The 27,943-nt window shown below is 40.5% G+C and overlaps 1 protein-coding gene across 2 annotated transcripts; it reads right to left on the bottom strand.

Annotated features, from left to right (window-relative positions):
- Positions 1–1,653: 1,653 nt before the first annotated feature.
- On the bottom strand, positions 1,654–27,943 carry MRE11 (MRE11 homolog, double strand break repair nuclease). Of its 2 annotated transcripts, none has more exons than XM_074571283.1 (20): positions 27,848–27,943; positions 27,233–27,337; positions 26,610–26,742; positions 22,676–22,836; positions 21,966–22,053; positions 20,887–21,028; positions 19,092–19,206; positions 17,865–18,050; positions 16,927–17,098; positions 16,107–16,187; positions 15,415–15,541; positions 12,641–12,744; positions 10,320–10,493; positions 9,072–9,134; positions 7,917–8,133; positions 6,802–6,879; positions 5,723–5,778; positions 5,163–5,230; positions 4,675–4,753; positions 1,654–3,506 (listed from the first exon to the last, which is right to left on the bottom strand). In XM_074571283.1, exons 2-20 carry the CDS (start codon positions 27,250–27,252, stop codon positions 3,456–3,458), a joined length of 2,115 nt encoding a protein of 704 aa, XP_074427384.1. In that variant the 5' UTR covers positions 27,253–27,337; positions 27,848–27,943; the 3' UTR covers positions 1,654–3,455. The 2 variants fall into 2 exon arrangements, with proteins under 2 accessions (XP_074427384.1, XP_074427386.1); XM_074571285.1 differs by having other exon boundaries at positions 22,676–22,817; positions 27,848–27,909.

Below are 27,943 nucleotides of genomic sequence, written 5' to 3'. Positions count from 1 at the left end.
AAGCGGGACAGGGCAGCGATCTGCTGTGGATTTGGGATGAGAACAGAGGGGTCGGTGGCATACGTCACCCTTCTCGCTGCGGTGCTCCAGCAGCTCCCAAGTCCAGCTCCTTTTCAGCGTTGCTGGCCAACGATAAGGGTATTCTGTCTTCTGGCACTCGACCTCCAGCTCTTATTCTTCCACGTCTACCAGATCCTGCTCCCCTGTACTATCACAGAACGGTCGGGGTTGGAAGGGACCTCTGGAGATCATCTAGTCCAACCCCCTGCCAGAGCAGGGTCACCCAGCGCAGGTTGCACAGGAACGCGTCCAGGCGGGTTTGGAATGTCTCCGGAGACGGAGACTCCACCACCTCCATGGGCAGCCTGTTCCAGTGCTCTGCCACCCTCAGGGTAAAGTTCCTCCTCATGTTGAGATGGAATTTTCTGTGTTCCAGCTTGTGCCTGTTGCCCCTTGGCCTGTCACTGGGCTCAGTTTGACTGAGCAAAGGAAGCAGCTGCACAGGAATGTCAGGATTGGGGATGCTGTGTCTGGTTTTTGTAAAATGTATCTCTGAAATGATGGAATTTATATGGGGGGGAAGTATTTAGAAAATGTTTGAAATAAAGCTGTAAAGCTCATGAATCAGGTAATTAAAAAAAGTCATCAAAACCATCCGTGCAATAGTACTATTAACAAAAGTATAATAAATTAAAAAACAGGCCTGGTGGAAAAAAAAGGTTGTAAGAGGAATATGAAAAAAAAAAATGACCCAGAGACACTAAAAATGCAATCTGGAAACATTCAAAAAAAAAAAACCAGGAATACCACCTTTTTTTTTTTTTTTTTTTTTTTAAATGCACAGCAGAGCGTGCATCCACCCCCCCCGGCATTTCCCTGGGAACACTCTTTCTTTCACTACCATGGCTTTGCTGAATTTTTCAGCTTTCCTGGGGCAGGTACATTAGAAGTTACATGAGAAGTGACTTGTCAAAAACCTATCAGCGATCTCTGAGAAACAACATTGATTTTCTGACCATCCTATCCCCCCGTGTAACAAGTCACACTGATGATTAGGAGAACTATCTGTTAATAGTACAGCCTTTCTACACACAGCAGGTTACGCTTTTCCCCCTGAACGGAAGGATGCCGTCTTTATCTTCCGTACATGACAGTTCAAAACCTGCTGCAGTTTAACACTGTACACAAATTTGACAGTTGACCGAAAAAAAAAAATTGTGAAAAAGAACGAACCTTTGATGCGATTCCTATTAATCCTATATACTTTGCTAAAATCTTTTCCTAGAATGTGACTGCAACATTAAAAGAGAGTCCCCTTAAGACGGTGGTGAAACAATAGACAATTTAAGTCTTTATAACAAAACAGGTTTAATTTGGTGTGGTGAGTTGACCTCGTCCGGTGCCCACCAAGCCGCTCACTCCCCATCCTTAGCAGGGCAGGGGGAGAAAATTAGACGAAAAACTCATAGATCAAGATACAGGCAGATTAATGGGGGAAAAAAAAGCAAAGGTCGTGCATGAAAGCAATGCACAAAAAGAAGATTTATTCTTTTTGTCCCACATCCCATCAGCAGGTGACATCCAGCCACCTCAGCAGGTGTAGTGATTGCTTTGGAAGACAAATGCCTTAATAACAAACGTAGCCTCCTCCTTACCTTCAGCTTTTATTGCTGAGCACAGCACCATACAGCATGGAACGTCCCTGGGGTCAGAGGGCCTTTGCGGGGCGTTGGAGACAGCCTGGACGCTGTGGAGCGCCGCTCTGCAGCAGCCAAAACACCGGCATGGCGTCAACACCCTTCACGCTGCAAATGCGGAGCACAGCACGGCACGGGCTGCCACGGGAACCTTAACTCCACCCCAGCCAGGCCCAAGGCACGCGGACAGCAACATAAAGCAGCAAAAAAGTGTTTTTTTAAAAACGTCAAACCCTCAGATTCCATGTAGTCCATAAAACTGACATTCACAATTTATGTAACAGAAATAGTTTATTTAAAAAAAAACAAAACAAACTAAACCCTCACCCTAAAGGGTATTTACAGCAGCTTTTTAATTGCATAGATAATATTATAGCTGACAGCCCTTAATGAAACGAAAGAGCCAGACTACCAAATTATTTGCTGACACCTAAAGAGATCATACTCGTGCTCTGTAAGTTGCTGCTAAGCTCTACACTAGAAATTTGCCAGTCTTGATCATTTTTATGGAAGTCTTCAGGAAGCTCAAGGCTCATTTAGGTTCCCTGCTACGGCATATACGCAGGCGAAGTACCAAGAGTCACGTTCAGCGAGAGGCGGGGAAACACAACTGCCCCATCCCACCTCTTTGAAGGAGAAAGTACAAATGCAAAGGCATGGCTGCAGCTTCTCAACGCATTTACTGCTTCTCTGCCGTGCTGGGCGTTAGCTGAGGAACTCTTCTGGCCTTTTCCTTGGTTAGCGGTAATGGCCGCAGCTTCAGAACAGCACTTTTTGGGGAGCGGGGCGTACAGAGGCGGAAAGAGAGGAGGAGGAATAGGTCTAGGTCTCAGCTCCTTCAGCAGAAGGAGCGGTTCCCCCACTGTGAATACAATACCATATTTTAAAGCGTCATTTGGAGAGTATTTGGAAAATAGCGATGACGTTTTAGGAGGCTTACTGAAGCAGTGGGCTGAGGAAACAGACACCTGAAAAATGTCAACTAAGAAAAAGGTAAGAGGCAATGTCCTGCCCAGTACTGGCTCAATGGCTTGATTCTCCAAGCAGCATTCCTCGGGAAGCTGTAAGGTTCTAGCCCTTACATTTTATTTACACGGTAAAAGCTGACAACGCAATTCAAGCTGAAGTCTTTGGCACTTCTTGAATTACAGAGCAGAATTCATTCCTGTATACTATGACACTTAATGACGGTGCAATAGTGGTTTTAGCTCTCCTAGTAGAGTTGAAAGTATTAGAACATTTTCCAGCTTCAATACTGAAAACTGCATTTTTGGGTCAAACTATTATTCTTCAGAGTTTTCAACTGTATCCATAGAAAATTGCAAGTAAGTACAAGTTTTGTTATGCTGACCAAGTCCGTGCCCCCATCCATAGTTGCACACCACTATGAATTTACTCCTCCGCAAAATTCAAGCCCAAGGGATGGATTTTTCTATAAAAGATGAGACTGTTATTTACAGCATCATCCCAGAAAAAAACCACACAGGCTTTTAGAAGTTTTAGAAAGAACTTGCAGTTTCAGGCAGTACTTCAGAATATTAGACACTCTAGTCTAATGCATCAAGCAATGCAACACCCAAATTATACCAAGTTTGGCGCTACAGAAAAAAAAATAATTAACAAAAAACATTTCATAGAAGTGAAAATTGAAGGCAAGCCATCATTTACAGAGAAATGCCACATAAAGAATGCCTTGCAAACTGCTTTCCATTTTCTTCTCTATTTTCATGTCTCTCTCTTGTGTAGCAAGCCAAAAAATCACTTAGTTCTTCTTGATGTTGCAGTGCTTTTGAATGGATCAAATTCATCCTGCAATTAGTAAATGTTCTGTATTACTAGAACAAGCATGCATTCTGAGTCATAACAAGTCAAGTCACCTTTAGATTAAACTAGAAAGCCCGGTCACATTATTCCATGTTTTCCCACAGACCTGTTTTTGTTGGTTTTGATACGAAAGAGATTAACCTTTGATTCAAAAGCCCAGATTATAAGTGCGCAGAGAACAGAAACTGAGTTTAAGTCAATACGATCAGAACAGCTACTCTGAAAGAGGAACAATCCGTATTTCAGGTGTGACCTCGGAAAATGTTATTGGTATGAGCACCACGTACCTCAATGAAGTTATGCCCATATACATATCACTCATTATAATTTACTGAGATTTGCGTGAATCAAAAATAGTTTCTTTTTTCATGTTCAAGCAAACATGCAGTTTTGTATTTCAGGTACAAGGAGAGATGGCAGAGTGGAGAGAAGGGACAAGAATTTAACTTTTTCTCTGAAGTGGCCAACATCTGCCATTGTTAAGGCCGGGATCCCGACCATACGGGACAGCGTGCAAATCTGTGAAAACAAACTGCACAGTCCTTGACAGTGTAATGTGTATTCTATTCAGTGCAAAACTGTAAATAAAGTTCTACTTGTTTAATTATGGAAGAAAACATTTCCTAGCAGTTCAGATATACACTGCAAGAACAGACACCTTAAACTTGAAGATAGTGTCTTTTTTTTTTTTTTTAAAGTGTATTTACATAATTTGCAACAATAAAAAAAAATAAAGTGCCCTAGAAAACAGCCATTTTTAAATGAAAAAAAAAAATTCTTCATTTTCACAAGAAAAAAAAAACCCATCATAAACAAATGAAAGGACATAGCCAAGCACTAGAAGAGATTACTATTATTTTCTTGCCCAGGCAAAATAACCTATTCCACACGCTTTAGGAATGAAAGTTAACTAATTAGGAATTGAAGGGAAAAAGGCACGGATATTTTCCCGAGATCCCTTCCAGCCTTATTATTGGTGATTATGATACTCTAGTTAAAGCTGGTTGCAGTAACCTAGCCTTGTTAGTAAAAATAAGTAAATAAATAAAATAATTCAATTTTACTCTGAAATGCTTTATTCAAATAACTGCAAAACAGTAAGCTATAGAAATTTACATAAAGTAAAAGAAAAAGAGACCAGTATGTACCATACCTCATCTGACTCAAAATCAACTCCTCTAGATGTCTGGCTTTGCGAACCTCTTTTACTAAGTGAAGATGTAGACGACAACCTGGAAATATACAAAGAGGGAAAAAAAAAAAAAAGAAAGGCATCAGTGTGTTCTCGATTACCAGGCATTTCAATACCTTTCCCTTCAATTTAGATTTGGACCACCAATACAGAGTACAGAGATTAAGAATGAATAGAAATAACCATAAGTAGAACGGTTCAAATGCTCAAACTAACACACTAATTCTAAAGCTCTGACCTAACTTATCTCAATCAGTAGAGCAATTTATCATTATAGAAATATCATCCATATTAATAGGTAAAAATTTATATAAATTCTCTAAGTAGTGTTACGATTTTCTTAAAAATCTGTTTTTTCAGGTAGTGGATCAGATAGATCCCTGGACTCTGCTGATGGCCCATCAGAAATAAAGCAGTCACGGTAGCATTCAGGAAGTAAACATACTGACCTTGGATTTACTTTGGAAGCAGAAACAATAGAAATCTCTTCCAGATCGGAGTCATCATCTATAATATCCTGAAGAAATGGTATCATTTATAAAGTTTTTTCACAGAATTTGTTCTTACAGAGACACAGTGCATAAAAGTACAGTAGTATACAGTACTATAGTATAGAACCTGTCTTTTTTTTCCAGCTATGTACCTAATTAGTTATAATATACACTTGATAGGGCTCAAGACTGGAACTGTAAAACACGCAAATACAGCACAAGTTATGCTCTTCAGATCTTGGATCTTGCAAAAAACCCCAAAATACTCACGTATATACACTCTGTACCTTAGACTATGGTCACAAATAGACTATGGTCTTTGTTTTTCTCAGACAAACCCCATACCAAAAAAGGGTACAAATTAGCATGCAGAAACTTACTGCTGGAACTGATAGCTTGGGAACATCTACTGATTTAGGCTAACTTGTTTTAGGCCAACGTTTTGACCATATATTTATTTTTCGAATCAGAAGACAGCAAAAGGCAGCGCAACTTCACTCACGCGAGACGCTTATTACCTCAGAGTAAGATTTAGATGAATTAAAGGAGGGCTCTGGTTTCAAAGACCTAAAGGCTAGAATAAAACAAATGTAGTATTTTTAATGTGCTCACATAATAAAATGCAAACAATGTTTTATCATTCTTTTTATTTAAGGCCTGCTTAGCAGGCATTTCCTCTGCAAAATACCCTGTAAAACAACCAAGCAAAACCCCCCAACCCAAACCAAAACGGAATTTAAGCCTTTGCTAGAGTCTGACCACCCAGGGATCCAACCCTCTGTGCAGCCGCAGGTGCCTCCCAGTCTGGCTAAAAAAAACCTTCAGTAACTTCGGTAAAGAGGAAGAGAAAAACATTACTATAATTGATATTCCTGTATGACTAACCGTTCAGACACCAACACATCTGCTAAAATCGATTTCTCTGCAGTATTTTACGTCATTTGCTGACCAATTTAAAGTTTAAGTAATTTGCCGATTAATTTAAAACTCGCTCTACCATTGGGTATTTTGTGTGGGATTTATGTGTAGATTTGTAAGCAGTATTTTTTTTCTTTAATACTCGGAGTACCTTCATTGTTACCTCAGAGCCTGTCCTCTGTAGCAAGGAAGGGCTACTCCCACATACGTGGCTTGAATCAAAAATAAGTTTCTCTTCCACAGTAAAAAACCTGGCATTTCTCACGCTTGCTATGATGTAAAACTAAATGGATTTGCATTAAAGCCAGTCAAGTTTAAACTTTGTATCCACTGAGGAATACTCTGCATAAAATAGATGCTATTAAGTCACATTGCTTCTATGTTTATTCCTTAAAGAACTGCATACAGTAAGATGTTGCCTGTGTCCAGTTCTAGTCAGAAGTTCTTGACACATTTCATTTTACCCCATGACAGCAGGATATTACCATTCTTTTTTTTACTCCCCTCCGTTTTTCTTTCTCTCTCTGCTGTTAGTTATTCTATTTCACTAGAACCAAAGAATCTCTCCCAACTGAACTGGACAAATAGAAATAAAGGTAATTAAGGCACTTCATTAAATAAGCACCTTCACTACAATTTGAGAGAGCAGATTAGAATAATGCACAGATCGAAGGCCTACCATCCATGATAGACATATTCTTGGCAGGCACAGGCTTGTAGGTTCTGCTGCTTGTAGCTGACTCTCGGCTAGTGCTTCCTGTAGGGATAATAAACAATACACATTATCTGTTCAGTGGCTGGGTCCCCGTCCCCGCCCCCTTCAGTCTATCATTACTGAGCAGGAAGTGACTTACAAACCTCCATTCCTCTTTACTCCTTCACTTTCTTGTTGAATCAAAGCCCTCCTTACATACAGAACTGCTGTGGGTGAAGTGCTCAAAGCTCCACAGACACACTCCCCCTGCCCCGATGGGATCACAAGAGTGTTGGAGCACGTGCTCATAGAACTAGTTTAAAGGCACTAACCAAATCTGACCTAAGATTAGGTCAGACCTAAGAAAGGCACTAACCAAATCGGCTTTTGTTTCAACTCATCCTCTCTTAGACCTTTGGGCATATTACTGAGACAACTCAAAGGAGTTTATTACTGCAAGACCTCACCTTTTCTTTTTTTACTTCCATATATATATTTATATATAATGGAAGTACATATATAATGGAAGTACCACTATCACTGTAAAGTGCACAATCACACAGAGCCAAGGAGGAGCTATTTAATACGTTTTGCTTAGGAAACACTCTCCATTTTCTCAGTCACTAGAAAAAATGAAGTCTCTTGTAAATTGCATTATGATGGAGACAATCTGTACGTCCACTCTATACTGCTCAAATGTATTACCTTTAGCAGGGATAAAGGTTTATCCATGCACTTCATTTTACAGGCATTCCTAGTAATGCATCTTTCAACAGTCTACTGTGTTTCTATAGCTGGGAACCAAAAATATTTTTCTTTTAATGACCCTGTGAAAAAGTAACAACTCCCCATAAGGTAGTCAACTGTATGTAATATGATACTAAAAATATTTGTGAAGAATTTTTTTTTTCCAGTAGGAGTCCTTAAGCAACAAATCTCCACTTGAAGGAAGCATGTCCCTGCCCATGGCACGGGTGGGTGGAACTACATGATCCTCAAGGTCCCTTCCAACCTAAACCATTCTATGATCAGAAGACAGTTGCCTTTTAAAGACAAAAAAGTCAGTAACTGCAGTACGAAGAATGTGAAGTTTTTCTTACCTCTGCCCCTTTGAGATGAACCTCTTGCTGTTGAATTTTGTCCCCTTGCACCTCTTGCCCTACCTCTTGCCCGACCCCTTCCTCGGCTCAGTGTTGCAGGAAGGCCATCATCTGAATCACCAGTGCCTTTCACCCCCGTATCCATGAGTTCTTCATCACTTGAGGCTGCGACAAGAACTGCATCCTCAGATCTGTGGGCTCTAGCCCTGGTCATTGCCTGAAACGGAACAATAAGTGCTAAAGGAAAAAGAATCTTAAATGGTTAAATGCACCATTGCTAAATCCTAGTTGTGATATATAGTTCTAAACCACTGAGGCTTAGAAGACCCAAATCCACAGCATTATGGAACACAAGGAAGTCTGTCAAAAAGCAGGGACAGTACTTAGTCTGTTTAATTTAGATGTGTACATATAAAGTAATTAGCTAAGCTCTGATAACAGAATGGAGGTAGTTAATATAATGCATCATCAGTGGAGTTTGGTGAACAGTTCAGGTCATCCTACGTCAGCTGCATACATCTGCTCAGAGGGAGCACCCTCTGGGCTCCATTGAGTCGATCTTCCCTGAGGACAACAGGTGCTTAAGACAACTAGTTCACATGAGAACTGAATCTCACCCCAGATGTCCTTTTTCTCAAAATTTCATTCCAGTCTCACACAGCTTGCAAAGACAAAGGAGCACCAATGCTGTCAGTGGTTGGCAATTCTCTTTGGAAAGACATATGAATCTCCGGGCGACCTAAGACTCTAAGATTGCTGATGAGGACAATAGTACCTAAAGGTTTACGAATAATAACAGTTTGTTCCATTAACATCACTAAATACAGCCCATCCACACACCCACTGGTGCTGGGATCACACATGGTTTAAGATGACATCTCTGAAGGTCACCTGCCTGGTCTAACCTCAGTTCAAAGCAAGAGCAACTGAACATTCAGGTTCACAAATTTGCACAAGAAAAGAGATCTCAAAAGCCAAATCAAGCAGTGGCTTAGGCACATATTATACCAAGGAAGATTTAAAAAAGACTTACTAATCTTCCCAAGGCAGACAGGCACTTTTTGGCAAGGACAATGTTGAAGTATTGCTAAGTGACTTCATTCATATGCAGAAGTCACCACTCTTCAGCCTATGTTCAAAATTCAAAGGAGTTACCTCACGAACTTCCTCATCTTCTTCTTCGGTGTTCTTTTTTCTACTCTCCCTGAATTTTCGCACCTGAATAAAATGAGTTCCCAACATATTAACCATTTATTTCATATAATAATCAAAACACAGTAAGTTAAAAATCTTGATCACTGAATTATTAAGTTAAGCTAATGTGAGAGCCAAGAAGAACGCAAGAATAACTGAAGATTGTTTAACGCCTTTTCATGCTGTCCTACAGTTTAAGAATCTCATGTTCTATTAATAACTGGAGCTACATCACTGGGGAGAAGAAAGCTTGGAACATGATGAAAAGTAGGGATACTATGTTCAAGAGAAGGAGAGTATACGTAATTTGACAATAAGAGATGGTGAAATATGAAGAACTGGAAAAGAAGAGGCAGAGATGAATACGCATGATAGAAGACAATTATATTGAGAAGAGACAAACATTGTAATACATGTACAACTAAAAGCTGAACTTGACAATTATGGAAAAAAATATGATGGGTGAGAAGGAAAGAAAATATTAATCCAAAAGACAAACAAACAGAAAAACCCCAACCCCGAAGTGGCACAGAAAGCCTACAGGCACTGATTGTTTATGGCTTTTCAACCCCTCATGAATGAAAGCAATCAGCAAGAAAACAGCTAGGTGCAGCCTTCCTGCCCTCACCAAATTATTCTTTACACAGTGCATAGCTAAGCTGCAGAACAACTTGTCATATAATGCTTGAATATTACAACTGAATACACGGGCTCATGTGGAAGCTCAACAAGTTGACAGAGAAGTCTATTAAGGGTTACTAGATACACATAAACCAAGCTTGTCCCTGGGAGACCCTGAGCTGCAAGCAGTTAGAAGCTAGTAGAGCACCTGAAGGATAGGTTTCCTTTATGCTTGCTCTGTATCTTGCCCTGGATTCCCTAATCCAATATGAAAAAGCTAAGAAGATATTCTATCTACCATTCTTCTCACGGTAGAGATACACATATTATAGTGATAGATCTCTTCCATGCATGCATGTGCAAATAAAGTGAGAGTCAGTATAAGCATACCTAAATGCCATTTTCAATACAAGCTTTTAAACTATGTATTTGAAACTCCATCACCGTATTTATTAATTCCAGAAAATGACTAGAGGCGAGTCTTGCACATGCTCCACGCAGGGGCAGATCTATTAAACCAGGTTTGAGTGCTGGTTTTTCTACTCTGTCTTGACCTCTCCTAAGGAATTAACATTAACAGAATATTACCTCTTCATCAATTTTTTCTTCCTCTGCATCAGTGCGACGCTCCTTAAGAAATCTCTGTGTTTTTTCTAGTTGAAATTTCACCAACTCTTCTATGGCATCTTTTTCCTCTTTGTCCACAAACTCCTGCACTGCTTCTCCCATTCCTCTTTCAGTTAGAAGCGAAAGCTGTACTTTCTTTATAATTGGGGAAAACATTTTGTTAAGAAGCATCTGCCATCAAAGAAAGCAAGTAATATCCCTGCTGTTTCAGATAAATGTTACATTAAGCTGGTTCCAAAACCAGTAACTTGCATTGAATATTTCAATCAGAGAAAAGCACAGCAACAAGCAAACATGTTACTCACCACAATACAGTTACAACCCTTTTGCTACTAGCATGTTACCCCTACTCAACAGGGTATTTTCCAGACTCCTCAAAGTTTCATAAACAGTAAAGAAACTACAGTGCAATCATAACTAAAACAATTTGTCTTAAACATATTGCTGAGAGAAGGTAAACTGTATTCTTTCCTAGTTCCTCTCACTTTTTCAAACTAAAGGTAAGATCAACTTGCAGAGACATAAAAATGCTACTAAAAACAGGCCCTGAATTATTACAAATGCTAAATGACTTAGTTTTACTGTAAAATTTGAACATTACAATGAGTTACAGAGCAGAAGAAATTATTATTATGAAGCAATAAGAGCTATTAAGCAGATGTCTACTCTTGAAATGCAATTCTGTCAATACCAATAGTTCTCACATGTTCATCAAGTGAGATGATATTCATCAAGATATTCCACATTAAGATATTAGTATGGACACTAACTAGTGAAAGTAGTAGATGCTACTGGTGGTGTTTTGCAGCTGTTCTCTTTGGTACCCTCCTTCCCAATACAGTAAAAAGAGACGCTCTGAGAATGAAACCCTCATATGGAAGTAACGTTTAAATAGCAGCCTCTTGTCTGTAAAATACAGCGCAGGTAATTTCTTAGTAATACACATTATATATGCTTATTAATGATTTTTGATCCTTCCAGGTGTCCTTTAGAAATTGTTTTGAGGGTTCCATCAGAGGCATAAAACTTTCCCTGAAATAACCCTGTACAGAGGAAAAAAAATTTTACAGCTATTATAAAATAAGAAGTTCACAGAAAAATAAAACAAGCATCTCAAAAGAGTAACTGACTGCAATGATTGTAAATGTTACTGTTTCCCCCCCCCCCCTTTCTTTCATTACTGTGTTGATTAAGATGTATTAACCCCCTACTGCATGCTTCCCCAGAAGGGGAATGGATTCTTTCAAGTCTTTACAGACGTTGGCGGATCTCTAACGTAGGGACCAGTAACTGTGCTGTTTATAGAAGACCACACAAACAAGTAGAGAAGATGGTGTAACAGGGACAATTTTGCAGAATAAGGGAGAAAAAGATATTTAAAGCAAAATTTATTTTTTCATAGAATACAGTGCGCTGTCTGACACTGCTAGCCCTCCCCGTGGGATTTAGGGGTGGCATACATTTAAAGTACCTACTTCTGAACTAGTCACCCTGGGTTCCCTATTATATCCAGAAGGCAAATAGCCCTTCCAGGGAATGGTTTATGCCATACTAATACCTAACATATGTCTAAGGTTAGGCAAGATGATATAATTTGGGTTATCTTTACCTCAGGAATGCTTGCTTTAATGACTTTCTATGAAGTACGTGCTGAAACAGCTCTTAAAAGTTACACTTGCTCATCTAGATCAAGCATTCGGGTGTGTGACTCACTGATTATTATTATTTTTTTTACCTCTGAGACGTTACTGCCCTGGTGTTGGGCAAGGGAAATAAATCGGGTTTAATGAAAGGCTGAGGGGCTCTCTTCCTTATCCCTGCTGTGGAATTGCTCTATGTCTGAGGACACAAATATATTGCAAAGTAACAAGTTACTCTGAGTCAGCTGGTAATAGTAAATGGTACAGTTTCACATTGACCCGATAGAAAATTAAGGCAGCTTCTCACTCAAGAGCACGCTGCCTCACATTTTCTGCCTGTAAGAACATGACACATCATTTAGTACAGGGCAGACACTGCAAGTTCACAGGAAGAGTTATCATAAAGTTCTCAAAGCAGCATGTGTTCACATACCTTATACAACCTACATACAACAGTTACTTGTTAACCTAAGACATATACTTCCTACAGGAATTCACATACAGTTATATAGCAAACAAATCCACCTCTCGGTGAATGCCAGAGTCTCTTCAGGGCACATTACTTCCATTAAGAAAGAAAAAAAAAAGATAAAAAGATAACATTCCATTTAAAAAAATAAATCATAAAAGGAAGAAAGATACCTTCTCCGCTGTCTGAAAATACTGCTTTACAAGGTCTTCCACCCTCAGTGTCATCCCCTCAGAAGCGGGCCTGCTAACCAGTCTTCCAAAATTAAGATCATTGTCTAGAATAGAAAAGGACAGTGGCACTGTCACCCATGCTTGCAGCGTTTAATTATTATCACCCCCCTGACAATAATAGGAAAAAAGGGTTAATATACGACTCTTAAGAATTCTGGTCCCTTTTATACGTAACAGGTTTTTGTTCTAACTGTAGAGTCTATTGTCTGGAAAGAAAGGTAAACATAACAGATGCAATAGTTGTACAAGACAACTCCAACTCTAGCAGGTACAAAATGTTCTAACTACCAGATGTCTGCAATTATAAACTGAACACTATGCCCTGAAGGTTATTATAACTGAACTCTAGAAGATCACAAATGGAAGAAAATCAAAGGACCCATCAAAGCACAAAGGGGTGTTTTTTTCCTATATGTAACTCTGTAACTAGAGAAGAAATTTTGCTCCAAAGCACACTGATTTTCAGTAGAAAATGTTCATAGCTCATTAACGTTGACCCCCATTCTCAGGAAGCAAGGTAGGAATGACACAAGAATGAAAGGGATAATCAACCCAGGTTACTATATACCACGCAAAGTAATATGAAGTGACTACAGACTGCATACAGACATCTGCCACATGCAAGCACAAAACACTGTTTTGTTAGTCTTGTTTCATAAGCTGCTATGACAAAAGAAACAAGAACAACTGAACTCATGAAGCCTCAACATCACCTGTACTGAACCATAGCATTATCATAGAATGGGTGGGGTTGGAAGGGACCTTAAAGACCTCTAGTTCCAACCCCCCTGCCATGGGCAGGGACAACTCCCACTACTAGACCAGGTGGCTCAAAGCCCCATCCAGCCTGGCCTTGAACACTTCCAGGGATGGGGCACCCACAACCTCCCTGGGCAACCTGTGCCAGTGTCTCACCACCTTCACAGTAAAGAATTTCTTCCTAATATCTCATCTAAACCTATCCTCCTTCAGTTTAAAACTATTACCCCTTGTCCTGTCATTATATTCCCTGATAAAGAGTCCCTCCCCATCTTTCCTGTAGGCCCCCTTTAGGTACTGGAAGGCTGCTGTAAGGTCTCCCCGGAGCCTTCTCTTCTCCAGGCTGAACAATCATAGAATTGTTAGGGTTGGAAGGGACCTCAAAGATCATCTAGTTCCAATTCCCCTGCCCTGGGCAGGGACATCTCCCACTAGATCAGGTTGCTCAGAGCCCCATCCAGCCCAGCCTTAAAAACCTCCAGGCATGGGGCTTCCACCCCATCTGGGTAACCTGTTCCAGTGTCTCACCACCCTCATGGTGAAAAACTTCTTCCTAACATCCAGTCTGAATCGACCCATCTCTAGTTTTAATCCATTCCCTCTAGTCCTACCATTCCCCGACATCCTAAAAAGTCCCTCCCCAGCTTTCTTGTAGGCCCCCTTAAGATACTGGTAGGCCACTATAAGGTCTCCTCAGAGCCTTCTTTTCTCCAGACTGAACAACCTCAACTCTCTCAGTCTGTCCTCATAGGAGAGGTGCTCCAGCCCTCTGATCATCCTTGTGGCCCTCCTCTGGACTTGCTCCCACAGGTCTACATCCTGAAAATTCTGACTGCTTTATTAGCCACCTCCCTTGTATTAGAGGATCCTTAATAAAGTAATGCAAAGAACCATGGTACATTCCCTTCCACATTCCCTTCCTGAAGCTGAGATGCACGTTCAGTAGGAAAATTAAAATGTCTTGATAGAACATGGAGACAGATGTGGTAGATACCTTGTACTCTGAAAGTGTAAATGAGATTATACAACTACTTAAAAAAAAGAAAAATAAAATAAGATCAATACAGCATAATTCAAAAAACCTCACTGAAAGCAGTTTTTATTCCTGAAACATGATGTTTTGAACTTTATAAAACTGACAGTGTAAGTAAAAACTGTCAATGGAATTGGAGTACTTACAATGCACTAATGTGAAATATTAACAGTTATTTAGCACAGTATGTTCTTGTGCAAACTGTATCTTCATTAGTGACTATTACAAATTCAATATTTGGGCAACATCTATTAACCATTTATTAAAAATTCTAGGCACAGTGAGAAATGCTACAACAGTAACAGCTATTATTTGTTTTGCACAAATGCTTAAATGGAGACATACCTGGAACAGACTAAAAAGCCAAGAGCACCACGTACACATGATTAATTAGGGCAAACAAAATGCTGTTGTACATTCAGACCTTTTTTTTTTTTTAAATATACAAACATCTCTCAAGCCGAACCCCTCCATTAGTATTTTAGGTATCAACAAATGAATTACTACAGCAATAAATTAAAAAAACAAACAAACAAACAACAAAGGGAAAAAATACAACACCCACCTCTTTTCCTGTACAATGCCCAAAACCGACCATCTAATTCTGAGAAGTCTCAGGAGTGAAACGTTCAATACCTTTCATAGTAATTATCATAGAATCATGGAGTAACTCAGTCTGGTATGGGGCTATACGTATTATTACAAGCAACTCAGTAAGGTTTGAAGTCAAAGAAAAAGGAATTACTAATGCCAGAAGATGCTGTGCTGAGTATCAGAATTTTAGACAAACACAGAAATAGAACTTGCATAATAGATACTTGTGCAATATTTACAGTTAAATGAGACTATGCATCTTTACTCCTATAACACATTAGAAGGTATGCAAGCTTTTGAAAGCGCTGGGTAACAGATTTATAATTACCATTTTTCTCTTTTTGTTCACGATGCCTGAAAAAGTGTATGATGTCTTTTGGGTTAGCCACCCTATCCATGTACTTCTGGCTAAAACGATGGACACTAAATGGTTCGAAGCCACCTGTGTAATCAACCTAAGAGAGGAAAGGAAAAATTTAAATATGAAACAAACAGAAATAGAGAAGCCACACAAATCAAGATGAGTTTGTTATCCTTCAAAGGAAAAATTAAAGTAAAAAATAAGTCAACCTAAAATTAATACTTTACCATACCATGCAGAATAGTTAATAGATGATAATGGCTAATGAATTATATTAGCAGAATAGCTAATAACAGCCCAGATTCATAACTCTTTTCTAACTTGTTTCATGTACTAGTCTTCAGGAAGGTTTCCATAAATTAGGTTTGGAACAAACATAGGGTAATATGAGTTAAGAAAAACTTCCCTCTAAATAGCCACTTTTGATCCCCTTGCTCAGACCAGCAGTGAAGGATACTTATAACCAATGTCATCCTTTGCCACAGAATAATAGTTATACCACAGGTAAACAGAATCGTGGCATGAAGGCAATTTAGATTCACCTGTCCACAGTAAGAAATTTTATATATTACTTGTTTATAAAATAAGCGTGACTTTGCTTTGGAACTTTGCAAAGTGACCTTCCAAAACACAACAATCCAAACTGAACAGTTTCTTACTCGTAATCTTATGAGAGGCTTCTCTGGCTGGCGTGGATTTCCCAAGCGTTGTCTTTCTGCATCATCCAGCATTAACTCAACCTATGAAGCAGAATTAGAAATTCAGTTTCCACTTTATTCTCTTACAGATGCCTGAAGCCTTCCAGTATAACTTCAAACACATGCAGCTGCAGGGGGGAGCTACAAAAATAAATGATTATAGGATGTGCTCTCATTCCTAAATATACATATGTACTGGTATCAAGCCAAACGTTGTAAGAATGAATGAGAAAAGAGTCACAATGAAAGGCTTATCTTTCAGATACGGGGTAATACAGCAGTACCTACATCGCTGATGACTCATAACTCTTTTACTATACAGCCATTACCTTTTGCTAAATTTCTAGTTCCAGAGAAAAGCAGGAAGAGATGTATACAGACCTAAGAACCAAGAGCAATTAATAAACCTGTTTAGTTACTTCTGGCACTTCACACTGCACAGACCAGCTCTCAAGGGTTTAGAAACATGTATTTCTGCTGGTTCCAAAGTGCACATCCAATGCTGCACCGTTCTCAGGTGAGATTTTTTGTACAAAGATGACATGGACCCCCATAAAGCAGTTCCAGCCTACTTTAATGGGTCATCCCAGTCAAGGAATCTAGAAGCCAAGGCTGTAGTGAATGTCATGGAATTAGCCTCCTATGGAAACATCACCTAAGTCTGTCTCAAATAACACATGGCAAAACATAAGACTTCTCACATTCCAGTCTCAAAACCAGTCACAGATCACATTCCCTGACCATACACCATTATCCATACACTGTTAGCATTACAAGTTACCTTTTCCATGCAGAATGCTTGTATTGCCTGAGTTACTTTAGGATTGTCAGGATTAAAAAGATCTGGATGATCAGCTAGAACAATATCCTCCATGTGGAAAGTTCGCACTGTCTCTAGAGCAATCTTCTGCATTTTCATTGTTTTCCCTTTAACTTGCAGCAAACCAATGTGTCTAGAAGGAGAAAGGTAACTTACTAGAAGATCTGGTCTCTTCTCACAGGTAATTAGCGACAGAACAAGAGGGAATGGGTTCAAGCTGCAGCAGGGTAGGTTTAGGTTGGGCATTAGGAAAAAATTCTTCACAGAGAGTGGTCAGACCCTGGAATAGGCTGCCCAGGGAGGTGGTGGAGTCACTGTCCCTGAAGGTGTTTAAGACTCGTTTAGATGTGGTGTTAAGGGATATGGCGTAAGGGAGAACTTTGTAGAGCGGAGATGATGGTTGGACTCGATGATCCCAACGTTCTTTTCCAACCTAAATGATTCTATGATTCTAAGGTAAACTTAAGAGAGCTATGGTATAAAAATTTGGTTTAAATTCTTATTTAATTTTCAGGAACAAAAAGTTTAAAACCTATAGGGAGTTGTTGGATCTGTACTTCAGGGTTGGCCCTGACAAACTTCAGTTCCATTATATTTAGATCATGCTTTTTCCGTACACAAGCACATATACACAGTTCCTTGTGTTCCAATTTATCAGGGTGTAACCCCTCTTAGTCAAGTTCCATTTGCTTCAAAAGTTTGGTTTAATCCTAAGTAAAGTGAAAGTTATTCTAGGCACTGATTCCATCTACTTAATTTGTTATGTTACACTCTGAAGCTAATCCACACTATAACATAAGTCTTTTAAAACCTAATAGAAGTATTTTTCCTTTCTAAACACAACACACGAGAGACATAAGGCAAGGGACAAACAAGAACAAAAAGAAAAGATCACACACTTCTTCACAGCTTCTCCGGGGGACAGAGATGTCACCACTGAACTTCCCGGCTGAGAAACATAGAAACGTTGCTGTTCGTTTTGGGACGGAGCTATTTTGCACTCATGTTCGTGGCCCCACACAACAAGATTAATAAAGTCATCTAAAAACTGCTCTGGAATGTAGTTGGTAGCTCCATGTTTGCTCCTGTTCAAGAAAAGAGAAAAAATAATTAGAATGCGTGCAGTCATGGGTGCACAAAGGGGGAGTGAAGGAGGAGAAAAACATCAGTGTGATTTAAAGTGATACAGAAACCCCAGCAAAAATATCTGACATACATCTCACATCAGGTACACTTCACATTTATTCCTTATGCAATTGTTTAAAGTGTTTGGTTAAACAAAAAGGCAATTTAGACAGCTCATTCTTTTCTGCTCCCCTCCTTTTATTTGGATCTCCCTTTTCTTCTTACTTGACTTGTAAGACTTTAGGGTTTTTTCCATATGAATGCTTGTATAGCACCTCATGGCTTTTTTTTTTGCTTTTTTTTTTAATGGTGGGGTAAAACCCACTGAATTAAACAGACATGGGACACACCACCCCCAATCCCTTCCCAGAAAATGGAGGGGAAGTGAGCTCCTTCAGCCTACTGGATCAGTACACAGGGTTATCTGGGTTATATTTGCTTATTTCTGCTTCACCGTTACTTGCACATGAGGATTGCAAGGATTTCTTATTCAGGAAAAATAGTAAGAAAGGATTTGGAAAAGAACTCTGCCTGTTCCTACTACCACTGCTGGGAGAAGTATGTAGGCAGAAAGAACACATGCGACCTATCCTCTATTCAAAAGAAACTGTAAAGCCTAGCAGTGCAAGTGAAGATATGGTACTTGACAAATTATGGTTCAAGGATAGAAAATAAAATATGAAGTTTAATGCTCTTTCAGCTCTAACAAGCAGATGACTCAATTCTATGCATATTACACTACAAACACTCCACTGCCCCTAACTATAACAGTTTGGGAAGAGATCTCCTGACATACCTAACTCATTTATTTCAACTCTTCGCCTTTATGATTCTTCTGTAAACAGAGCTGTAGAACAATATTTTCATTTAGGGAAATCTAAAGAAACCAGCTACTTACGAGAAGCATCAACTAACATAGCTGGCTTTCTCACCTATTCTTTTCAAGGCAGTTTAATGAAGTAACACAATAAAAGACAGTGTAATTCACCGAATACTGTCACCTATTTTGATGGATCACAAACAAGTTAAACCAACTATCTTCATCTTCCTTTGGTCTCAGCATGGTTACTTGTTTATTGACAAACATACGATACAACCTCTCATCTGGAATAGCTCCTGGAATAGACAAAACAAAACATTAAATTATTTCTGAGTGGTAAATCAGCTTTTTTTTTTAATTGTATTTTTATTAGCAACTCTATTAAAAAGAGCATGAAGAACACAACTTTGTAGCAAGATCAGATCTTCATTTTCATGACCTGAGAAGTATGAAGCATGATTATGAATTTGAACAGATCGAAGATAAATTGGCTATTTTACTAGATAAGACTTCTGAAAATAAGATATTTTAACATGAAATCTACCTTTAAACAACTGCTAAAAGCAGTTTCATTAACTACATCTGCTCTGAGACATCTTGACAGTTTTCTGTGCCAAACAACTTACTATGGGCAGAATTAAAAATATTAGAAGATATGTTTTGTTTCTTGTTGTCACAGTAAGAAATATATTTTATTGTAAGGTGGAGCCTAAAAACAGAAACTACTGAGTGGAGATGGAGTTCTTAAACATACTTTGAAATTCTCTACAAAACAAGAAATAAACCATGAATTCTGCAAAGTCCGTGCCTTCCCGCACAGCAGGAAAAACTCTGTAGTACTTCTCAACTGTTTCTCACTGATTATTTCCTTGATGTTTTTAACAAGAAGAAAAAAAGCCAAAAAAACACCACCCACCATCCATACACAGGGTTCATGATGCATTTCAATAACAACCCACATGGAGTTTACGTATTTTCTGTAAGAACAAGTGCTCTTTAAATCAGAGAAAGCCAAGAAGGGACATAATTCTGGTACAAGCTCAAAGAAACACCTCATTAACATTTTCATGCAGCAACACCCATACTTTAGAAAAGTCGTTGCATTTCACAGTGACAATTTTGGGTATTAAAAATTCAAATGCTTTTTGAAAACTTTCATATTGTTGTATTAGAACCCTCAATACTAACCCTTAGAACATCTAGCAAGCGTTTAAAGTATCTCATAAAACACATGAAGTCATGGCCAATTAGGACTTAACTTATAGCTATAAAATTGCTTGGAAATTAAATGTTTAAGCACTCATGACTGGACATAAAATAAGGGGAAAAAATTAAGATCTTAATAGTTAACTTCTCTAGACAGAAAGCAGTCAAACTATTTTAAGTAAGAAGTGAGGGCAGAGGGGAAGGTGGAGGAGAAAAAAGAAAGAGACAAACTGAAGTTGAAATATGAAATTCTTCACAAGTTTCTTCATGGAAACTGAGGTTACCTGTGATCGATGTTACTTATGAACCATTTCAGACACACAGGTCGGACATTAGGTTTCTGCTCAGTTTATGTTTTTAAATATAACCAAAATGGCACATGAACATAAAGTGTTTAAGTTTTACCTAAATAGGAGGAAGTAAGCGTAATACACAACAGTGAGAATTAAAGAGTGTAATTGCCCTGACTCAATACGCAGGCACCATCTATGGCTAACTTAAGCGGGATTCATTTAAGACCAATAAAATATAAAGTTATTGAAGGATTTATTTTAAAATAAAAAAGGTAAAGAAAAAAAACCTGTCAGCCAGTGAAAAGGCAGCAGGAGGGAGAAACATGACACTGTCACAGGACCGATACGCTTTCATTTAGCATTACTTAGATCTTCACGTTTGTTGCAGCACTGGGCATTTGTTCCACCTTAATTTAGACTATTGAGCTTCGCTAATACACAAACAGTCCAGCCACAGTCTGGCAGACTAACACTTACCTAGGCCATACAGAGCAATTTTTGTTCTGCCCTTACGCAATAAAATGGGACTAATATCTATTTTCTCCACAGAAGCTGAACGTCCAAAGTGATTCAACAATCCCGCACAGCTTAAAATATCCAACGCACACAGTGCATCTGCCTGTGGAAAATATTGAGAAACAAATATAAAAACTTTGAACAGAACACTTAGTCTTTAAAGTCTAAGTGAACCAGTCTCAAAAGGGAGAGAATCTCTCCCTAAGTAACTTCTGCAGCTCAAAAACCCTGCCACTTATATTAGCTTTTTTTTAGTACTAACGGGTACAGAAGCAAATGCCTTTTCCTTACAAGTCTCGCTTTATTTGAACAACATGAAATTAAGCATTAAAACATTCAGAAAAATGAAACAAAACAAACAAAAACAACCCCAAAGAGCCAAAGTCTCTAAACGACTACAGAAAATTATCTGGTTAAACTAACTATTTCATAGCAGGTCTGAAGTTAAACTTCTGTTGTTAAAACACCCATCTTCATGATACGCTGCTATTTATAGAATCACAGAATATAAAATGCAAGATGATAAACTCAACACACATGCTTTGCTGCTTTCTAAATATCCTTTTCCTGCTTGCTTTTAGCTGTTGATTTTTAAACCAGCATTTCATCATTATTAGATTATTTTCCTTGAAAATATAAGATGCTATCAACTGTATTTGCACAAGTCAAAGTATCAGAAGTCCCCTTCTTTAAGAAGAAAGCCTTCAGTCTCCACAGATAGAATTTTAGAAACTTTATGAAAGGCTGACATTTCTTGACACAAAAAGTGATTCTGTTCTCAATGACAGAAATCTACATAAATTAAGAATTTAAACACAGTTCGTGTGGATCCCTTAACTTCTTTCTGTTCTCTTTTTTAATGTCACACTTACCTTGTTGTCATTAATTAACAGAATTCCTAAAGATATACAAAACATTTACATGAAGAGTGGAGCAACTGACTAAAACTAGCCTGTTCTCCAAGAACTATTTCTATAGAAGTTTCTGTTTCTCTAACATTTTTTAATATAACAGTATAGTACAATTACGATAATAATTACCCCCGTGGGATCATCATGATTGCCATGAATACTAAAAATTGGAATAGAAATGTTGAGATTTCTATCCTGATAATTCACCCATGGAAACCTGAACAAGAAGAGAAAAAAAAAAGTTAAGCTATACTGCAAATTTGTGGACAATTCCCAATATTGTCTTCAAATTAATGTCATCACAAATACATCATGACAGCAGCCCAAGTGAGTACTAAGTGGCTATAAATAAGCTTAAGTTGCACAGCAGAAGACTCTTACTTATAGACTGGAATGGCACTTCCCAGTGGGAACAGAGAAGCAAAAAGATCCCATTTTTTTAGAGCAAGCCTACAAAAAGGATTGTACAACATGTTGTGTGGTACGTGCAAGAACAGCGGACTGGTCTGTGCAACCTTTGTTTACAGACAAAGGACTCTACTGATTTTACCACAGCAATTTATGTAAATTGGTTTACTTGCATTCTACTTGCAGGATAGAAACTATGTATTACATAGATGTCACAACATATTCAGAAGTTTCTCAAAAAATTGTGTGCATTCCTTCGTAAACTTAGATTATAACAGACGACAGGTGAAGTCACCCTGTAAACTGTCCCACACAAACAGGCCTAAAACTTCAAGGTTCCAGTCACAGAGGATATAAATCATAAAAATCACAACACGTTCACCCAATACACAAACCAAGTCTTACACCATAATTTGCAGTAACATACTTACTTGCTATGATGAAAATTGACTGCCTGATCACTCAAAATTTCAAACTGAACAGGACGATCACCCATGCAGTGTTTCCTCAGTGACTCCAAACAAGAGTGTACTGTTCTTCTGGAAGGTTTGTTTTCGTGAAAAAGGTCCCCACCTAATAAAACAAAGTCCACCTGTATGTAACAAAAAGCTCTATTATACACCAATGCACGCAGCATGGGGAATAAGCAGGAAGAGCTGGAGGTCTGTGTGCGGTTGCGGGGCCATGATCTCATTGCAATTACTGAGACGTGGTGGGACAACTCGCATGACTGGAATGCTGTCATGGATGGCTATGTCCTTTTCAGGAAAGACAGACCAGCAAGGCGTGGTGGTGGAATTGCACTCTATGTGAGAGAGCATTTGGAATGCATTGAGCTCTCACTAGGGGCGGATGAAGAGCGGGTTGAGAGCTTATGGGTGAGGATTAAGGGACAGGCAAATACGAGGGACACTGTTGTGGGTGTTTATTACAGGCCACCTGATCAGGATGGGGAGACTGATGAGGCTTTCTACAGACAACTGAAGGTAGCCTCGCAAGCGCAGGCCCTGGTTCTCATGGGGGACTTCAATCACCCCGATATCTGCTGGGAAGACCACACAGCCAGGCATGCACAGTCCAGGAGGCTCCTCCAGTGCATTGATGACAACTTTTTGACACAGGTGGTACAGGAGCCAACAAGGAGAGGAGCACTTCTAGACCTGGTACTGACAAACACAGAGGGATTGGTGGAGGACATTAAGGTTGGGGGCACCCTAGGTTGTAGTGATCATGAAATGATTGAGTTCAGGATCATGGGTACTATCAACAAAACAACAACAAGAAGTAAAATTACAACCTTGGATTTCAGGAGGGCTAACTTCGACCTCTTCAAGAAACTGCTTGGAGAGATCCCGTGGGCTAGGGCTCTGGAAGGCAAAGGGGCTCAAGAAAGCTGGTTGATATTCAAAGACCACTTCCTCCAAGCTCAGGATCGGTGCATCCCTAAGAGAAAGAAATCGGCCAAGGGACGCAGGAGACCTGCATGGTTGAGCAGGGAGCTTCAGAAAAAGCTCAAGTGGAAGAAGGAAGTTTATAATAAGTGGAAGAAGGGACTGACCCCTTGGGAGGATTACAAGAATGCCACCAGAGCGTGCAGGGATGAAACAAGGAAAGCCAAGGCCGCCTTGGAATTAGACCTGGCTAGGGACATCAAGCACAACAAAAAGAGCTTCTACAAGTATATTGGAAGCAAAAGGAAGACCAGAGAAGTTGTAGGCCCACTGCTGAATGAGGCAGGAGTCATGGTGACGGAGGATGTGGAGAAGGCAGAGTTACTGAATGCCTTCTTTGCTTCGGTCTTTTCTGCTCGGCCCAGCCCTCAGGAGTCCCAGGCATTGAATAAAGTAACAGGGAAAGAAGACGACTTCCCTTGGGTTGAGGAGGAGCGAGTGAGGGACCAATTAGATCATCTAGATATTCACAAGTCCATGGGCCCTGATGGGATGCACCCGAGAGTGCTGAGGGAGCTGGCAGAAGTCATTGCTGGGCCGCTCTCCATCATCTTTGAAAAGTCCTGGAGAACAGGCGAGGTGCCTGGGGACTGGAGGGAAGCCAATGTCACTCCAGTCTTCAAGAAAGGCAAGAAGGAGGAGCCGGGGAACTACAGGCCGGTCAGCCTCACCTCCATCCCTGGAAAGATGATGGAACAGCTCGTTCTGGGTGTCATCTCAAGGCACGTGGAGGAAAGGAAAGCTATCAGAAGTACTCAGCATGGATTCACCAAGGGGAAATCATGTCTGACTAATCTGATAGCCTTCTACGATGGCACGACTAGATGGATAGATGAGGGGAGGGCGGTAGATGTGGTCTACCTTGACTTAAGCAAGGCGTTTGACACGGTCTCCCACAGCATCCTCATAGGGAAGCTTAGGAAGTGTGGGTTAGATGAATGGACAGTGGGGTGGATAGAAAACTGGTTGAAAGATAGAGCTCAGAGGGTTGTGATTAGGGGCACAGAGTCTAGTTGGAGACCAGTGACGAGTGGTGTTCCCCAGGGGTCAGTACTGGGTCCAGTCCTCTTCAACATATTCATCAATGACCTGGATGAGGGGATAGAGTGCACCCTCAGCAAGTTTGCTGATGACACCAAGCTGGGTGGGGTGGCTGACACACCGGAAGGCTGTGCCGCCATACAGAGAGACCTGGACAGGTTGGAGAGTTGGGCAGAGAGGAACCTTATGAAGTTCAACAAGGGCAAGTGTAGGGTGCTGCACCTGGGAAGGAACAACCCCATGCACCAGTACAGGTTGGGGGCAGACCTGCTGGAGAGCAGCTCAGCTGAAAGAGACCTGGGAGTCCTGGTGGACAACAGGCTGACCATGAGTCAGCAATGTGCCCTTGTGGCCAAGAAGGCCAATGGCATCCTGGGCTGCATCAAGAAGAGTGTGGCCAGCAGGTCGAGGGAGGTCATCCTCCCCCTCTACTCTGCCTTGGTGAGGCCGCACCTGGAGTACTGTGTCCAGTTCTGGGCTCCCCGGTTCAAGAGGGACAGGGAACTGCTGGAAAGGGTGCAGCAGAGGGCTACAAAGATGATTGGGGGACTGGAACACCTCTCTTATGAGGAAAGGCTGAGGGATTTGGGTCTCTTCAGTCTGGAAAAAAGACGGCTGAGGGGTGACCTTATCAACGCTTATAAATACTTAAAGGGTGGGTGTCAGGAGGATGGGGCCAGGCTCTTTTCAGTGGTGCCCGGGGACAGGACAAGAGGCAATGGGCACAAACTTGAACATAGGAAGTTCCACCTAAACATGAGGAGGAACTTCTTTACCCTGAGGGTGACAGAGCACTGGAACAGGCTGCCCAGAGAGGTGGTGGAGTCTCCAACTCTGGAGACATTCAAAACCCGCCTGGACATGTTCCTGTGTAACCTGCTCTAGGTGACCCTGCTCTGGCAGGGGGGTTGGACTAGATGATCTCCAGAGGTCCCTTCCAACCCTATGATTCTATGATTCTATGATTCTATTATTTTAATACAATATTTTGTATTACTGTGAAAGACTTCTAAGCAAATTGTTTAAATTACTTCATCTAAGGAGTTCCACATATCTCCTCATATCTGGACTTCTAGGTAAAACGAATTGGTAGTTGCAGACATGGTATTTCATTTCCTCATGAAGCAAACGTTAACTGAATTATTCATTAAAACAAAACCAAAACCAAACCCCAAAAGACCCATTTAAGAAGCGCAATAGTAGAAAACAATTGATAGTTGGAAAAAAAACCAACCACTAGTGAAGTGTTTTAGTAAGGGTCTCCAGATTGGCTCCTGAACGTTTTCTTTGCCAGGCATGAGGAGATACATTCTCTTTGCATTGCTGTAGTATCTAGTGGGAAGAAATCGGTAGCTATCTCCACATTACTTTGAAAAGGTACTAGTTGCAGTTTCTGTATATATTTAGCTTTTGAAAGAAATATTAGGAAAAAAAAGTCATCTTCGTGAAAATTACAAAAAGTTTGACTAAGAAACATTAAATCCTTAAAACCAGAAACAACACTTTTAAAGATTCTAACTTTTATTTCTACTTTCTGTGTTTGCTGAAGACTTTGTATCATTACCCTCACTCCCCCCAATTATTTTCTCTTCTCGCTGTGACAAACCCTCTCTAAATACCACTGGAACTGAGGCAGGCAACCCGAAAACATTGTTAATGCAAACAGGGTCATAATTTAATAAGAACGCTCACAAAGTAACAGGCATTCCTCTTACTAGAACACAAACATAACTGGTTGCAATAAATAGTTTTGTTCAGTCATTTCATTTTATATTACTAAAGATTGCACCAGGACTAAGCTTTATAGCTTCTGGCAGGTTAGAATGTATTTTCCACAGTCTCACTCCTTCACTTTCCAAAAAGCAGTACTTACTTCATTTTTTTGAGCATGGTCCAGAATTTCATCAAAGGTTACAAATGTATCATTTCCACGAACTGGATCCTTTTCCAAATAGCCAAGATGAATATCAGTTGCAATAAGTATTTTAAAGGTATCTTCATCATCCCTGAATAAGGCAGGAAAATTTATGTTAGAGAGCAATATACTTAAGAATTTCAATGCAGACTTTAAACTGTTCTGTGCACAGTCATTAAATACACAGGAGATTTGTTGTAACACTCTATCAAAATACAATTCCCATAATATTCTCAAAATATTTCACTACTTTTATTGCAAACAGGCCTTCACCAAACCAGCCAGTTTGAAAATTAGGTTTTCCCCATCAGTCTACTCTAGTAAAGGGCTGCAAACGTCTCATGAAAAACTAAAGAATCCTTTTTACGTTTTCTGCCCTTAGAAAGACTTGGTGAACAAACATTCAGTCTTCTCTCTTTGCACTGGTAATCTACATGCATATGAAAGGAAGTCTGATGATCACAAGGACCAGAGGGAAAGCATAAATGCTGATCTGAGTTCTTAACTTATTCCATTCATACAAAAGATTTGCCATCTGATGACAGAAGAACCACATTGAGTTGCGAACAACAGGAGCTTACTGCGAGTTGATGGTACTCATCTTCGTGCTCACAAAGCTGCTCTGGGCACGGCTGGGTAAGTCAGGGCAGGAAGTCGGTCTCTAGCTTCATCAATGCTATGTAAAGCTTAAGAGACAAAAATTATCAACGAATTAGAGCGAAGGACACAGTGAACTGAACGATCAGTTACCCAGTTTTTTACTAGTAATTCTTGACTGCAGAACACCTCAAGATACGGCAAGATCCGTGCTTGGTTTAACGGTTTACAAGCGCACCAGACGCACGGCTACCCCGGGCGGCGCCGGAGCCCCCTCACACCGCCCGCCCAGGAAGGAAGCGCGGCTCCCACCGCTCCCCTCCCCGCCAAGGCACATGAGGAACGGTCAACTTCAGCGCAACCGCCGCAAATCGTAGCAGGGCAGGGCGGATGGGCCGGACAGGAACTACAGCCATCGCGTCCGGGAACGGTGGCGGCAACCGGCCCGCTCGCCCCTCAGGACTGCGGGGCAGCTGCCAGCCCCCGAGGCGAGGCCGCAGTGCTCCACCGGCGGCCGGCATACGCTGAGGCCCGGAACCGGTCCCTCATCCCGGTCCCGGTCCCGGTCCCGGTCCCGGTCCTTCATCCCGGTCCCTCACCCAGCGGCCTAGCGCAGCCTCCCGCCACTGCGCGCCGTTTCCATGGCGCCGACAAAGGCGGGGCCCGGCGCCGCTCTCGCGAGAGCCGCCCCACCC

This window comes from Larus michahellis, chromosome 1 (assembly GCF_964199755.1).
Source record: "Larus michahellis chromosome 1, bLarMic1.1, whole genome shotgun sequence".
Lineage (NCBI taxonomy): Eukaryota > Metazoa > Chordata > Aves > Charadriiformes > Laridae > Larus > Larus michahellis.
This window is presented reverse-complemented; position numbering and strand designations above follow the sequence as displayed.

Coding starts and splice junctions, on each gene's coding strand:
- MRE11 (XM_074571283.1), bottom strand. CDS start 27,252: ATGAGTACCATCAACTCGCA. Junction 17,099..17,864: donor CCCGGAGAAGCTGTGAAGAA/GTGTGTGATCTT, acceptor TTCTCCTTCTAG/ACACATTGGTTTGCTGCAAG. Junction 6,880..7,916: donor TTCATCTCAAAGGGGCAGAG/GTAAGAAAAACT, acceptor TTATCCCTACAG/GAAGCACTAGCCGAGAGTCA.